Consider the following 16,178-nt stretch of genomic DNA (forward strand, 5'->3'; position numbering starts at 1 on the left):
AGGAAGTTCGAACTGTTGGGCATAGACCTGGCAAAGTATGACAGAACTTGGCAGGCTATCCTCTGCAGTAGATTGCAATCCTCCCCTTTGCGTCTATCTTGACGGAAGTTTATAGTTGGCGTATTGGAAATCCCAGTAATTTTTGGTGGCCTTCCTAAGCCAGCGATTTCGACACCGGCAAGGGCATCAGGAGTTGGCAGAGTGTGCTAAAGCGGTGAGTAAGGCCAACTTAGGGAGGAGGCTCTGATGTTGACATGCATGAGGGCCAAGCTTTTCGATCACAGAAGTCAACAATGAGGGTGACTGGGACATGCGGGCCTGGGTTTACCTCCACATCACCCGGGAACAGAGGAGTAGTAGGATGAGGAGTGCGGCTAAAGGCTATCAAAACTGGTCGGCCTGAGCGTTTGGAGACAAAGAAAAAGGAGCAGATTATGGGGCGTGGAGAATAGATTCTGGGCATAATGTGCCAGGACAGGGGATGTGGGGCACGGGTTACAGCGGAGGCAAGCCCAGGCACTGGGTGATGATAAGAGAGGTTGTATCTCTGACATGCTGGTCTCAATGGGTGAGGGTCACCGGCATGTGTGGGGGTGGACAAAGGAGTATCAGAGGTTACGGAGAGTGGAACTACGGGGTCCATTGCAAACCAAAACAATGATTAATGATAACTAGCCTGAACAAACAGTATGCAAGGCATATTGATATTTGAGAGAGACAACAATAAGGCATAAAAGTGATTGCAGCGTCTTGATGGAGAGCTAGCTCCCAATCAAAACCACAGGTAGATTAGAACCGCAGCAATAACAGGGTGCTAGTCAACACAGCAACAACAGGTAAAAATGGCGACGACTAGCAGACGGAGGGTCGGATTAAACTACACACAGATCCTAGTTAAAGCACAGAGCCGACAGCATAAAAGCACAAATTAAACAGAATGGAGTACCGTGAATTATGACAGTCCAAAGCCAGGCATCAGCTATGTAGCCAAGTTCATAGTGTCCAGCGGGGCAGCCGTAGATGGAGCAGGGAGGCCTTCCACTAACTGGCACGCGGCGTTTAAGTTAGTAGCCCGGGGGGTGGTCTGCTCAGACTGGAGGGGGTCTGCTAGACGTGGTCGTGTCGACAGAGAACCAGCCGGATTGGCGATGGCGAAGAGAGGTTGTGAATTGTAGAATTGTGTTTGCTAACTGTTGCTAGCTTCGTGGCGTGGCGCTAGTGCGCTAGCTGCAAGCTAGCTGTGAGGATCAGAAGTAGTGGCTCAAGGATTACGGCAGGAATCCGGCGTTGTTTCGAGAGACAGTCGATGCTGCGTAAATTGGGTGGAGTAATATCCAGGCTATAACAGGGCTGAATTGCTTGTAGCTGATTGTAGACCAGTTGTTGATGGATTGGCAGGGCTCTGTGTTCGGCAAAAAAAGTTTCCAGTTCCAATTGGCAAAAAGAGTATTGTAGCCCAAGAATTCCCCTGGTAGACCTCTTCGGCTAGCCGGCAGATGGGCTAGCTCGAGGCTAGCTCCAAGGCTAACTTGGTGCTTTGCTTCGGGACAGAGGTGTTAGCCAGTAGTGCCATCGTTGCAGCTAGCTAAGCTGTGATGATACGGTGTTAAATTTGTCCAGAGCTGCTCAGGAATCCGGTGATGTGTCAGAGAAAAAGCAGTCCTATAGGCTCTTGGTTGATATCGCGCTTTGCAGACTGGCAGGTTATTGCCCGAGGCTGAAGCTGGCTGTGTCCGAGTTAAGGGTAGAGACCGCAGCAGTGGCCTAACACTTGACTACTACTAAGGTAGCTAGTTATCTGGCTAGCTTCTGATTGGGGTTACGGTTCTATAAAGTTATAAAAACCTCCAGTCCGTACCACATTGGGTGAGGCGGAATGTAGGAATGTATATTTCAGTTCATAGATGGAAGGTGAAAAAAGAAATATCGAAATGTATACGAAAAATACGATCTATTTACACGGGAGCAAGAATATTTACCCTATAACACAACCACCCCATAAACATCTCTTCCTCAAGTTACCTATTACAATTTAGTTGTTATTACAGTTGTTAGAGGCCTCACACATCATTTCTACTTATATGACATGACAAGGTTTCTCTTAGTGAATGAGAACTACACCTACTCTCTCTTTCCTTCCTCTCTCTCTCTCTCTCTCTCCTCTGTGTCTCTGTCTCTCTCTCTCTCTCGCTCTATCTCTCTCTCTCTTTCTATCTCTCTCTTTCTCTCTCTCTCTCTCTTGCTCTCTCTCTGTCTCTCTCGGTTTCTCTCTCTGTGTGTCTCTCTCTTTCTTTCTCTCTCTCTATTTCGCTTTCTGTCTCTCTCTCTGTCTGTCTCTCTTCTTGTCTACAAGGCAGCAGAGTGGGAATAGTACTGCCACATGACCCCTCGCTAACCTGAAGCACTTGACTGCATTTTTAATTAAGGACCAAAACCCACAGTTCACTAAATGTCCTTATCTTTACACGCTAACTTTAGCGCATGCTGATATCTGGCCCAGTTCAGACATATGTTTAATACTCTATGAGCGAGCCTGGATGTGTTGCTATTACTGTAACATAGGTAGACCACTTACAGCTCTGAGTGGATTTCCATTCCCAGGCAGCTCGTTGACCTGAACATTTTCAGCATTAGACATTTCCTACACTACACTTAAGTCATTTTGACCTTTTTGAATGAGACTGTCCAACATTACCTCCAACGGAAACATGGATGATTATAGAAAATATACTTGTTCCCTGATATGTGAAAGTATAACGCTGTATGCTGGTATGCTGAAGTATACTTCATCACCAGAGAAATCTTTGAAGAATATTTGACCTACAAAAGCATGTACATACTGATACTAATCTTTGTGTTTCACCAAGACAAAATCAATGCTTTGGGGATTCGGTTGTATTTACCCAAAAATATATGTACAATACATTTTTCCGTCTTTGATGTGTAGATTTGTAAATGTACATGCTTACAAGTTCAGTGTTGTTCACATGAAAAATACCAAACATGGCTTACAGGCATCAAATCCTGAGAGTCAGTGGATAAATAAATCCTCACATGTAAAAACAAAGGAAAATAAAAGTACTTTGCTGTGTAAAGGAAACTGCACTGCATTTCATTGGCTGATTCCTTGTTTCAAGGCCTGATTGCAGTCTTGTTGTGTTCTTCCTTTACAATCTGCTCTGGTTTTGAACATGGGCACCATCTCTTTAATGATTACCCACTTTTAGTGGCTACATTCTTCACAGCAGCTGCTGAGGTTAAGGGGCAGCGTTAAGATGCATGTTTACTGTCCTTAAATCCCTAAATCTTTGTCACTGAAGCGTTACACACACTGTACAAGTCGAATAAGGATGCGCATCTGTCAATAGTCTGCACCCAAAACATGAGCATTAAAAACAAATGCTCATGATGCTTTGAGTTCAAATGCTTTGAGTTTAAATTAGTTCGGGGAAATTGTAGAACACCACCCCCATGTGCTCTTAAGCTTACGTTGCTTATGCCATAAATACAATTGTTCCGATTAAGGATTAGAGGATATTGTAGACTTACACCTCCTTTACAAATACATTCAAAATGTTTATGATGGTGATTTTTGAAAGGTGCTAAATGCATTTGAAATGTGTATCATCCATGACTCATTTCCCCGTCCCTCCTTGTCTCCACCCCAGGTAACGGGGTTCCCCAGTTCCAGCCCATCGCCCTGAACTCTGGCTCCCGTATCCAGCTGCTGGTCAATGGCTCTCTGCTAATCAAACACGTGCTGGAGGAGGACAGCGGCTACTACCTGTGTAAGGTCAGCAACGATGTGGGAGCTGACGTTAGCAAATCCATGTACCTCACCGTCAAAAGTAAGACTCCAAAACTACTGTAACGTTTCTTTTTGACTTCCTTGTTAGACAAACTCTGTTTGGTATTGTTGGGTGAAGCATCAAATGACAAGTATGTCTTTTTTATTTTATTTATTTTTATTTAACCTTTATTTAACTGTATCAGGTCTGTGAGTTTGGGTCAGAGGAAAGAAGGGTAAGGGTAAAATGTTGACCCCACAGTATAGTCACTTTGGCCACGGGAGGGGGGGAAGGGGGGTGGAACCGGGTGTTTTACTGTTGAGCAGCTAAGGACTTATGTCCCCTCCATTACACGCTCAACTCTTCATTCAAGCAGAGTCTGCCATGTGGAAAAGAGAGGGAGAGAGCACAACACCACTACACCACTGTGCTCTCTCTTTCTCTGGCCTGCTTTCTCTATCTCACTCTTTCACCCTCTCTCTTTCACCCTCTCTCTCTCTTCTCTCTCTCTCACTCTCTCCTCTCTCTTCGTCTCTGTCTCTCTCTCTGTCTGTCTGTCTGTCTGTCTGTCTGTCTGTCTGTCTGTCTGGTCGTCTGTCTGTCTGTCTGTCTGTCTGCTGTCTGTCTGTCTGTCTGTCTGTCTGTTCTGTCTGTCTTCTGTCTGTCTGTCTGTCTGTCTGTCTGTCTTCTTCTCTCTGTCTGTCTGTCGTCTGTCGTCGTCCTGTCTCTGTCTGTCTGTCTGTCTGTCTTGTCTGTCTGTCTGTCTGTCTGCTTGTCTGTCGTCTGTCTGTCTGTCTGTCGTCTGGTCGTTGTCTGTCTGTCTGTCTGTCTGTCTGTCTGCTCTGTCTGTCTGTCGTCTGTCTGTCTGTCTGTCTGTCTGTCTGTCTTCTGTCTTCTGTCTGTCTGTCTGTCTGCTGTCTGTCGTCTTCTGTCTGTCTGTCTGTCTGTCTGTCTGTCTGTCGTCTGTCGTCTGTCGTCTGTCTGTCTGTCTCGTTGCTGTCTGTCGTCTGTCTGTCTGCTGTCTGTCTGTCTGTGTTATTACTTTCCTACATTGCCTGCATCACATAGTTACTACTGTATGCCATCTCTCAATCTGTATTCCCTAGTCACAGACTGTCTTGTACCACCCCATATGTATCTACTGGTATCACCCCTGTCCCTGGCTGCGTATTGATTTTATTACAGTGTTCTCCTATAGCCTGTAGACATCATGTGTGAATGACAAGAGGGAGAGGGCCTGCCTTGGCAGTCTATTTTAATCAGTACTAGCAGCAGCCAATGTAACTAACTGTAGCATCACTAATCACTTTCTGGTTACAAAACCAACCTGAGACAGAACCAAGGCCTGGGCGTCATTAACGTCAGTGGGACTTGGAGAGGAACTGGGATACAGTTCAGTACATGAGGTCACTCATTAGACCACTGTGTCATTCCAAAGGTTTAGTCATTGAACAATGGACCTTAGAGAATGCTCAGATGGCCTATAGGCTACTGTAGTAACTGTACATTGAATCATCACACGTTGAAAAGACTACAGTCTGAGGTGATGAGTCATGACATACTGAAAGAAGGACAGGACATGGTTTTGTATTGGAGTCCAGACAGTTTGTGGTGTCTCTCTCTGCTGTTTAGGACTGGTGTGGCCTGCAGCATGTGGAGTATGTTAATGACCTGTCACCAGTCTCCTGGCATTGCCAGTCTGGCTTTGCTGCGTGGGAAGTATTCTCATTTGATGGTGCTCAGATGTGAGGAGAGCTTATTTTTGTTGCTGCTTTCTTATCAAGGCTGTTGCAGGAGCCCCCTGCTAAAGCCGCTCTCTCTGTCAGAGCCAAATGCAGCTCCCTCCTGGCATTGACTGCTACATAATAATGCAGACACACACACACACACACACACACACACACACACACACACACACACACACACACACACACACACACACACACACACACACACACACACACACACACACACACACACACAACACACACACACACCACACACACACACACACACACATAGACAACCACAACACACGCAGCAAAATGCCTGTCCAAACAGTGTTCTCCTACAGTACACACAATGCCACATTTACACACACACATGCGCGCACACTATCTTTAACATGCATCCATTCAGATTCATATAATGTAAATAAATACACCCTCTCACACACCCTCTCACACACATCAGTAACCATACATACACATGTACACATCATCAATACACACAGACTTTTAGGTTCCATCTCATGCCTTTGCGTTTCATATACTTACTCTGATTTGTGCAAACAAGCATTAACAATCTATTTAGACAGAGTCTCTGATCATGGTGTGGCTAAGACACTGAGAAGATCAAATCAAATCAAATGTTATTTGTCACATGTGCCGAATACAACAGGTGTTCACCTTACAGTGAAGTGCTTACTTACAAGCCTTTAACCAATAATGCCGTTTTAAGAAAATACCAACAAAAAAAGTAAGAGATAAGAATAGCAAATTAAAGAGCAGCAGTAAATAACAATAGCGGGGCTATATACAGGGGTTACCGGTACAGAGTCAATGTCAATGTGTGGGGGCACCTTTGTCGAGGTAATTGAGGTAATATGTACATGTAGGTAGAGTTATTAAAGTGACTATGCATAGATAATAACAGAGAGTAGCAGCAGCGATCCAGAGGGGGTGGGGGGAATGCAAATAGTTTGGGTAGCCATTTGATTAGCTGTTCAGGAGTCTTATGGCTTGGAGGTAGAAGCTATTTAGGAGCCTCTTGGACCTAGACTTGGCGCTCCGGTACCGCTTGCCATGCGGTAGCAGAGAGAACAGTCTATGACTGGGGTGGATGGAGTCGATGACAATTTTTAGGACCTTCCTCTGACACCAAACCAGGCAGTGATGCAACCCGTCAGGATGCTCTCGATGGTGCAGCTGTAAAACCTTTTGAGGATCTGAGGACCCATGCCAAATCTTTTCAGTCTCCTGAGGGGGAATGGGTTTTGTCATGCCCTCTTCACGACTGTCTTGGTGTGTTTGGACAATATTAGTTTGTTGTTGATGTGGACGCCAAGGAACTTGAAGCTCTCAACCTGCTCCACTACAGCCTCGTCGATGAGAATGGTGGCGTCCTCGGTCCTCCTTTTCCTGTAGTCCACAATCATCTCCTTTGTCTTGATCACGTTGAGGGAGAGGTTGTTGTCCTTGCACCACACGGTCAGGTGACCTCCTCCCTATAGGCTGTCTCATCGTTGTCGGTGATCAGGCCTACCACTGTTGTGTCATCAGCAAACTTAATGAGGGTGTTGGAGTCGTGCCTGGCCGTGCAGTCATGAGTGAACAGGGAGTACAGGAGGCTGAGCACGAACCCTTGAGGGGCCCCCGTGTTGAAGATTAGCGTGGCGGATGTGTTGTTACCTACCCTTACCACCTGGGGGGCGGCCCCGTCAGGAAGTCCAGGATCTAGTTGCAGAGGGAGGTGTTTAGTCCCAGGGTCCTTAGCTTAGTGATGAGCTATGAGGGCACTATGATGTTGAACGCTGAGCTGTATTCAATGAATATCATTCTCACATAGGTGTTCCTTTTGTCCAGGTGGGAAAGGGCAGTGTGGAGTGCAATAGAGATCGCATCATTTGTGGATCTGTTGGGGCGGTATGCAAATTGGAGTGGGTCTAGGGTTTCTGAGATAATGGTGTTGATGTGAGCCATGACCAGCCTTTCAAAGAATTTCATGGCTACAGACGTGAGTGCTATGGGTCGGTAGTCATTTAGGCAGGTTACCTTAGTGTTCTTGKGCACGGAGACTATGGTGGTCTACTTGAAACATGTTGGTATTACAGACTCAGACAGGGAGAGGTTGAAAATGTCAGTGAAGACACTGCCAGTTGTTCAGTGCATGCTCGGAGTACACRTCCTAGTAATCCGTCTGGCCCTGCGGCCTTGTGAATGACGAGCGTCGGACCCGGTGTAGTACGATTCGTTCTTAGTCCTGTATTGATGCTTTGCCTGTTTGATGGTTCGTCGGAGGGCATAGCGGGAATTGTTATAAGCTTCCGGGTTAGAGTCTCGCTCCTTGAAAGCGGCAACTCTACCCTTTAGCTGAGTGCGAATGTTGCCTGTAATCCATGGCTTCTGGTTGGGGTATGTACGTACAGTCACTGTGGGGACGACGTCCTCGATGCACTTATTGTTAAAGCCAGTGACTGATGTGGTGTACTCCTCAATGCCATCGGAAGAATCCCAGAACATATTCCAGTCTGTGCTAGCATCTGCTTCATCTGTCCACTTTTTTATAGACCGAGTCACTGGTGCTTCCTGTTGTAATTTTTTATTGTAAGCAGGAATCAGGAGGATATAATTATGGTCAGATTTGCCAAATGGAGGGCGAGGGAGAGCTTTGTACGTTCCTCTGTGTGTGGAGTAAAGGTGGTCTAGAATTTTTTTTCCTCTGGTTGCACATTTAACATGCTGATAGAAATGAGGTAAAACGGATTTCAATTTCCCTGCATTAAAGTCCCCGGCCACTAGGAGCGCCGCCTCTGTTTGCTTATGGCGGTATACAGCTCATTGAGTGCGGTTTTAGTGACAGCATCGGTCTGTGGTGGTATGTAGACAGCTACGAAAAATACAGGTAGATAGTCTAGGTAGACAGTGTGGTCTACAGCTTATCATGAGATACTCAACCTTAGGCGAGCAAAACTTCGAGACTTCCTTAGATATCGTGCACCAGCTGTTGTTCACATATATGCATAGGCCCCCACCCCGTGTCATACCAGAGGCTGCTGTTCTGTCCTGCCGATGGAGTGTATAACCCGTCAGCTGTATGTTCTTAATGTCGTCGTTCAACCATGACTCGGGGAAACATAACATTACAGTTTTTAATGTGCCGTTGGTAGGATATACGTACTTTCAGCTCGTCCCATTTACTTTCCAGAGATTGAACATTAGCTAGCAGGACGGAAGGCAAGGGCAGAAAAGCCCCTCGTCGCCTAATCCTCGCAAGGCACCCTGATCTTTTTCCACTAAATCTCTGTTTCCTTCTCCAGGGAATCACGGGGATCTGGGCCTGGTCGGGTGTCTGTAGTAGTATATCCCTCCTGTCCGACTCATTGAAAAATAACTCTTTGTCCATTTTGAGGTGAGCAATCGCAGTTCTGATGTCCAGAAGCTCTTTTCGGTCATAAGAGATGGTAGCAACAACATTATGTACAAAACAAGTTACGAACAACGCAAAAAAAAATAACAAAATAGCATGGTTGGTTAAAAGCCGATAAGACGGCAGCCCTCCCCTCCGGCGCCATTGTTCACAGATGCAACAGAGTTGCACTGTACAGTATGAGCTTGTCATAGTTAATGAGGCTAACATGGAAGTGCTTATGTAGCACTCTGTGTTTCCATCAGTACATTAGCTCACTGGAGGCCATGGTTGCCATGCAGCGGCTAGACCTGTGGTGACACTGACTCTCAGCCCTCCTAGAGACAGCACATTTACACAGCCAATCAGCAATTTGCTGGGTCCAGGCACCATTACTTTTTTCACATTACCACACAGGTCATTGGTCAGCATGCCATAAACAGTAGCTATGCAGTTGATTAATGACTACTTATCACTGACAGACAGTTGGCTGTACACCGTAGCCAGACCCAACAACAGCAAGACGCTTCCAGTCACAAGAAAGCCTCTTCCTCTTCTCTCTGCCTTCTTTTCCCAGGAGGTATTTGTCTCCTGTTGTCATCGCAGCGTTCTGTGGCAGTGTGGTGGTGAGTGAGTGTGAGAGAGTAATTGTGCAGGAGAACAGGGCATTAAAGTGGCTCCACACAACCAGTCATCCCTGTACTGTATGGCCTGTGAGAAGAATGCTGGGCCAGCCTGAGGAGTGTGTGTGTTGTATTGTAATATGCGTGTGTGGGTGTATGTGTAGGTTATATGCATTTAATTTGTGTGTGTGTGTGTGTGTGTGTGTTGTGTTGTGTGTGTGTGTGTGTGTGTGGTGTGTGTGTTGTGTGTGTGTGTGTGTGTGTGTGTGTGTGTGTGTGTGTGTGTGTGTTGTGTGTGTGGTGTGTGTGTGCTTGTTGTGTGTTGTGTGGTGTGTGTGTGTGTGTGTGTTTGGGGGATATTGCCCAGTGAGGCATTGCGTGGCGTGATGGCCTACTTTCCCACGATGCCCGGCGAGGAGAGGAGATGATGAAATGAGGGTTGAAGCGTATTATCTTCACACAGCACCGTCACCCCATCCTCAGCCCCAGATCAGCCTCCACCATGACACTGAGACCAGCACGCCCCAGGACACACGATATCATTGGGAATGTGCAGGGGGAGGAGGGGAGAGCAAGAGATTTGCTTTTAATGTATCAGTCTCAAAGTCCTTCGTAGCCTACTGTAAGTGTGTGTGTATGTGTGAGCTGGCTACATTGTACTGTACTGTACTGTAGGTTAGGATGGAGGAGTTAGGTGGAGAGGATGGAGGAGTTAGGTGGAGAGCTTACTGAATCACCAGATTCAGTAAGCCTTCAAAAGCTTCATCAGGAAGGCGGAGGGAGATTTAGGGCTGTTATAGAAAGGGGCGTTACAGTAACACTAATTGTAAAGGGGACCTACTGTGAGCGTGTCTCTGTGTGGTGAGCTGTATAGATTCCCTACTTTATAGATTCCTGCTCATTCTCTTCTATAGCCTACTCTCATTTCCTGTTTATTTTTACTCAAATCTCTCAAGACTATTTTCATTTAATGATGATCGACATCTTGGAGAGGGGAAATTCTGATTATCCAAAAATCCCAGAGTTGTGATGTCTTTGGGGCTTTTGTTAGTGGTATCCATCATGCTACTGGGGGGTTGGAAGCTATCATTACATGATGGTACAGCTGTACTCTTGTCACTCATCATAATATCACATTTCATGCCTTATAACCCCTGAACTGTGCACTCAGACTCAAGATGCTTTCTGTAAAAGTGTACTTATTCGCTTGAGTGGATTGAAAAGGAAGACCATTAGTGTTTCAGTATGCACTGCTGCCTGCCTGCCCTCCCTCTCCTAACTATCGTGTGTGTGTGTGTGCACATTTGTGCATGCATGTGTGTGTCACCGGCCGATGAAGCTCTTCAGTGCGTTTCTGCTTCATTTAAACCCGTCAGTACTTCAATTAGAGACAGACTAAGTAAGGGCACAGGGGAACAGCTATTTGCATGTGGTGTTCTACCTTATTTTCAGTCCCTCTCTTCTACAGAGAAGGGATACAGATCAAAAAGATACAATGATTTTTCTCCTGCTGTGCAGATAATACATTTTCCTCAAAATGTGTACACCTTAGCCAACTAGAAATCCTACAGTAAGATGTTTTCATTTTATTTGATATACCAATGTTTTTTGGATTTCCCTTTACCAAAATTGAACTCTATAATGTTCTGTTCATCATGCACAATTTCAAGACTGGCAGTTTTTGCAATTCAAACCTTTTAATAATGCTACTGGATGATTGTTTTCTTTATCTCCATCCAATATGGCAACCTCCCCCTCAGTCTCCCTTTGCCTAGTGACACACAGCCAGCCCTGACTGTGACCTGACAGACAGATAGGAATAGAAACCTCCTCCCTCCCTCTCTCTCTCGCTCTCTCTCTCCCCTTCTCTCTTTCTCTCCCTACAGCGCTTTATTACCAGGCTCTGTAACATCGCTGGAAATTAAAAAATATACATCAACCAAGCAATTATGGGCCATCAAAAAGAATACTGGTAGCCTGAGGGGCTACTGAGGGCTGTGTGGTGATCGTAGCGAGGAGAGAGGAGTCTGGCTGAAAGCAGCCTTTTGTTGTCCTCCAACCTTCTTTAACAAGTCTCAGGTTGTTGTGAGGATGGTTTAAGATGGAGAACACCTTGAGCTGCCTATTTGTTCTCGGTCATCTTTGAAACCTGAGGCCTTTACTGTAGCAGTATTGGGAGTGTCACAGCAAACTGAGTATGACACTGTGACAGCACAGAGGAGGCAGTCTCTGTAGCTTTAACAGACAGCCACAGCAGACAGACATTTCCCTGCAATTTGATCATGTGGACCTGTGCTGATCACACAGTGATGGAGCTGGGTTATGTGCCAGAGCTACGCATGTGATAACAATAGCAGATCGTTTGCCTGTGTTGTTTGAAAGGCATGTCAGAACTAGGATTCTTCTTATTTTCTGCGTTTTTTCTCCCYTCCTCCGGCTCCCCCTCTTCCCTCCTCTCCTCAAAGGCGGAGCGCTCATCAAGGCATGCCCTCGGTCTCGCGGGGGCAGGAGTAGGAGAACATCAGGCAGGTCTCCTGCTGACGCCGCCCGCCACGGCGCTGCCTGCTGCCTCAGATGTAGAAACTACCCCTGTTAAGGAGCAATAACATTTAGAGAAGGCTGAGGAGGATTTTTGAATGTGCCTCACTTAAAATTCATAGTTGTCACGCTAAATAAATCAGCGTTCTTTGGCGTAGCTTGAGAGTGAATAAGAGATGAGGCTTAAACGTTGGCAGACCTTAGTCTGACACATTCAATCATGTCAGAGACGGGCTGTCAGCTAGCGGAGCCGCATCTCCCTCCTACACACACACCCCTCTAAGTGTGTCACCTGGGATTATGTGTGGTTTGTTTTTTCTGCATGTGTTTCTCTGTTTTTCTGAATTTGTGTGTGTGTATGTGTGTGTTCTGTGTATGAGTGTTGCCTTCTTGTGTTGGTGTGCGACTGTGTGTGTAGAAGACAGCGGAGAGGTCGAGGCTCTGAGTGTGTGTGTGGAGAGGTAGTGAGACAGCAGTGGGGCCAGAGGAGTAGTCTTGTCTGCTGTGTATGAATAATCAAAGTGGGCTCTCATCATTAAATCATAGCCGTCCTGGTGGGATAGGAGAGAGAGGAGAGAGATCACAGTTACACTGCTGCAGGGGAACATGCTCTCAGACAGTGTTTCTGAGACGTGTCATGAGTCCTCTCCGCTCGTACTACCCACTTAGCTCCTGGAGAAACAGCTCCTTTAACACACAAACACACGCACGCGCGCACGCACGCACGCACGCACGCACACACACACACACACACACACACACACACACACACAAAGAAATGGGCTTGCCAGGTTGACCTACTGACCCCAGGTTGACCTACTGTAGCAGTATCAAGTGTGTGTGATTGTGATTGACACGTGTCAGAGTAACAGGAGAGAGGCCCTCCTCCGTAACCCTGTGTGAATGACAGATGAGGTCACAGTGTCAACTCAGGGCAAAGGTACATTACTACAGAAGGGGGGGGGGGGGCAGTGGGCCACTGTCAGACAGACAGACAGACACTATTGTATGCCATCGTAGACATTCTATATTGAAAATTGCCTTTTTTTCTTTAAAATTCTGATCATACTGACACTCACTGGGAAAAAACACACAAAAATGAACTGTGTTCAAACTAACATGGGTGAATTCCACAGTGTGTGCCACAACAGAGCTGGCTGATGGTATACCAGACTTGTAACAACGGTCTTCAACAGGGACTTACTGTAGAAACCTCTAAAGCTTGTCTATGTGTCGCCCAACTCCCGCTGGATGAAAGTGAAACCAGGGTTAGCACGACGCTACATCAGGCTCTGCGTCTGAAAGACCGATATCACGCTGAACGTCTCCATTGTGGCAGTAAAGTGCTGTTTTGTATTGACAGACAATAGCTTTAGATTGGCTTGACAGATAGCCTCTACTTGCCCTCAGCTGACAGTTTAAGCCTCCCGCTGGCTGATGACTGTGGGCAGCTGGCTTGTGTACGCACCATGAAAACATAATGAGGAACGGAAACTCAAGACCCAGCTCAGATAGCCAAAACCTGTCTACCTCGTCTCGCTCACCCCAGCCCAGTCCCTACCTCCAGACACCATCAACAACTAGCTAGTCTTCATACCCCCAGCCCAGAATGAAAACTAGGCAGGCCAGGACTCACTAAACGCACAATACATTCTGTCTCTCTGTGTGTGTGTATTTTTTACAAAAAATATTTGAAAATGGGAATTTCCTCATATCTATGTATTTCAACCCAGTCTGTTTGGTCTGTCACAAACTGCGCCAGACAGTGTAACCAATAGGAATGGGAGGTGAGAAGAAGCAGGTCATATGAGGCCAACCCGGGAGAGGACAGTGTCAGAAAGGCGGATAGCCTGACAGACGGACRTAAGGACAGCTCCTCCATGTGCAGACATTTCTGCAGAGAGCTGCAGCTAAATACAGCACTGTGAGGGGTATTACTGGGTTTTAATGGTGTTTGTACTTCATCGAGCATTAACAGCATGCCAGAGGTGTTATCTGAGGAAGAGTATCTCATGATCATTAATTTGCAATAGGCATTTTCTAAAATGCTGTGTTAAATGAAAGCTATGGAACTTAACTTTGAACAGGCCCAGAGAGCTGTGGAAGTTACAGTTGTAATGCTGTGGCCCAAGGCCTAATTGGAGCAGAACTGAACTGCTATCTATAGCAGTGTTTTCCAACTCCGGTCCTCCAGTACCCCCAACAGTACACATTTTTGTTGTAGCCCCAGACGAAAACACCCGATTCAACTTGTCAAGGGCTTGATGATTAGTAGAATCAGGTGTGCTTGTCGAGGGCCACAAGAGCAATATGTACTGTTGGGGGAGGACCGGAGTTGGAAAACACTGATCTAGAGTAATGAGGAAAATAATACATAATCATTTCCTTTCAGTAAGGTTTGAACTGTACTGTGTGTGTGTGTGTTTGCAGTGTATGTCTGTGCATGTTCTGTATATGAGTGCTGCCTTCTCCTTACCCGGTCTGTGGGCCTTTGGTGCGGCCATGTTCATGACCCGGCTGATGTCCTGAGGCTTGGGCGGGGAGGCGGTGAACCTGCAGATGCCTGACTCAGACGGCGTGCTAGATGCCAGGCTGTCTGTGTAGTCGTTGGTGCCGGCCGTCATTTGCTCCGAGGAGGTGTCGGAGATGAAGCACTCTGTGATAGTGAACTTGGCGTGCCGCAGGTGCTCCTCCATCTTGGCGTGCTCATAGGCCCGGGCCAGCTCCTCGTACGTGGACGACGCACTCTCCGTCGACACCATGCTGCTCCGCGCGCGGTCTGCGTAGTCACACACAAACACACACAGAGACACAACATCCATTATAGTGTATGTATATAGCTGAAATTTCCTAAGATATATAGGAAATATCTTAAAACATACCGTGAGCACTCTGACCCTTCCACGTACAGTAGTAGTGGTCTCCCCTTTGCTGCAGACTAATGTTGTATGTGAGACATAGGGTCAGTCCAGTACCTGTGTCCTGCGATGGGCTGACGCTGTAGCTATCGCTCTCCTTGTCCACAGAGCCGGCGGCGCGCGGTGTGGGCAGTCTCCAGTCTGTGCTCAGGGTGTGGGAGGAGGTGGGTGGTTGGGGGGGGTTCAGGGTCCACTGGCTGGCGTATCGGTTCCTGCTGGCTGCAGGGCCTGCTTTGGCAGTGCGGCGTGCTGTGGGGTCTGGGGGTGAAAGGGCCAAGGTCATTACTGATGAGAGGCTTAGGCAGTGTCGGAATTGGCACCCTATCTCCTATGTAGTGCAGTACTTTTGACCAGGGTCCCAATGGAATAGGGTGCCATTTCATACGTACCACTGAAGTGCTACTAGACAGTAAATAGCATACATTGAGTATTAATTTTCTGTGTATCAAATTACAGAGACATCTATTGATCAATAATAATTAATAGTTTTGAAACTATCATCCTAACCTTTCACAGTAGATATAATATTCCCCAAAGAAAAAATAGTATCATATTCGGTCTGACCCAGACATTTAACCTACTGTGCTATGCATCAATGGCACCAAATCAGAATGGSCCTTTAGAACGGCCATGATTAGATTAGGCCAGGAGAAGCCAGAGAAGAATAGCAGTGGTAATAGTAATAGGTCAGAGTGGAGTAATTCCATCAGTGGGCTGGAGACTGGAGCACCAGGCAGTGTTTGCCCAACACTCTGGATAGATATGGCTGAGTCAGAAGATAAGGTTTAGGCCCACAGTGCTGCCCAGCCAGCCTCAAAGAGCCCAATCAGGTGAGCTGTCAGGTGGAGCCAGATGCCTCTCCTCTCTTCATCAGTTCAGCTCCACTGAAGCTCAGCAGCAACAGAGCCTCCATAAGCCACTGTGCAGCCACTGGCTTGGCTCACACTGCTCTGGGATGTGGGCTCTGTGAGTGCATCTGAGGGTTGAAACTATGATAAGCTGAAAATTCTAGTTTGCTTAAAATGGATTTGGGATCAAGGTATGTGAATACATGGAGGTTTATTGTTAGAGCTGTTGTTTATAAAAACTAGAGTCTAAACACTGATTGAAGGACTGGGGTCCAGTTACAGGCACCTGAGAGATAAATAAATATGTACAATGATTTAAAGTTATAGCAGATGCTT

The 16,178-nt window shown here is 46.6% G+C and overlaps 1 protein-coding gene across 1 annotated transcript in view; it reads left to right on the top strand.

Moving 5' to 3' along the window:
* LOC111982703 (cell adhesion molecule DSCAM-like) overlaps positions 1 to 16,178 on the top strand; it is a 148,154-nt gene that overhangs the window by 110,866 nt on the left and 21,110 nt on the right. Inside the window, 2 exon segments of the mRNA XM_070433873.1 lie at positions 3,669 to 3,848; positions 15,103 to 15,272. Coding sequence (XP_070289974.1) covers positions 3,669 to 3,848; positions 15,103 to 15,272 — 350 coding nt within the window.

Source organism: Salvelinus sp. IW2-2015, linkage group LG22 (assembly GCF_002910315.2).
Source record: "Salvelinus sp. IW2-2015 linkage group LG22, ASM291031v2, whole genome shotgun sequence".
NCBI classification, from domain to species: Eukaryota; Metazoa; Chordata; class Actinopteri; order Salmoniformes; family Salmonidae; genus Salvelinus; species Salvelinus sp. IW2-2015.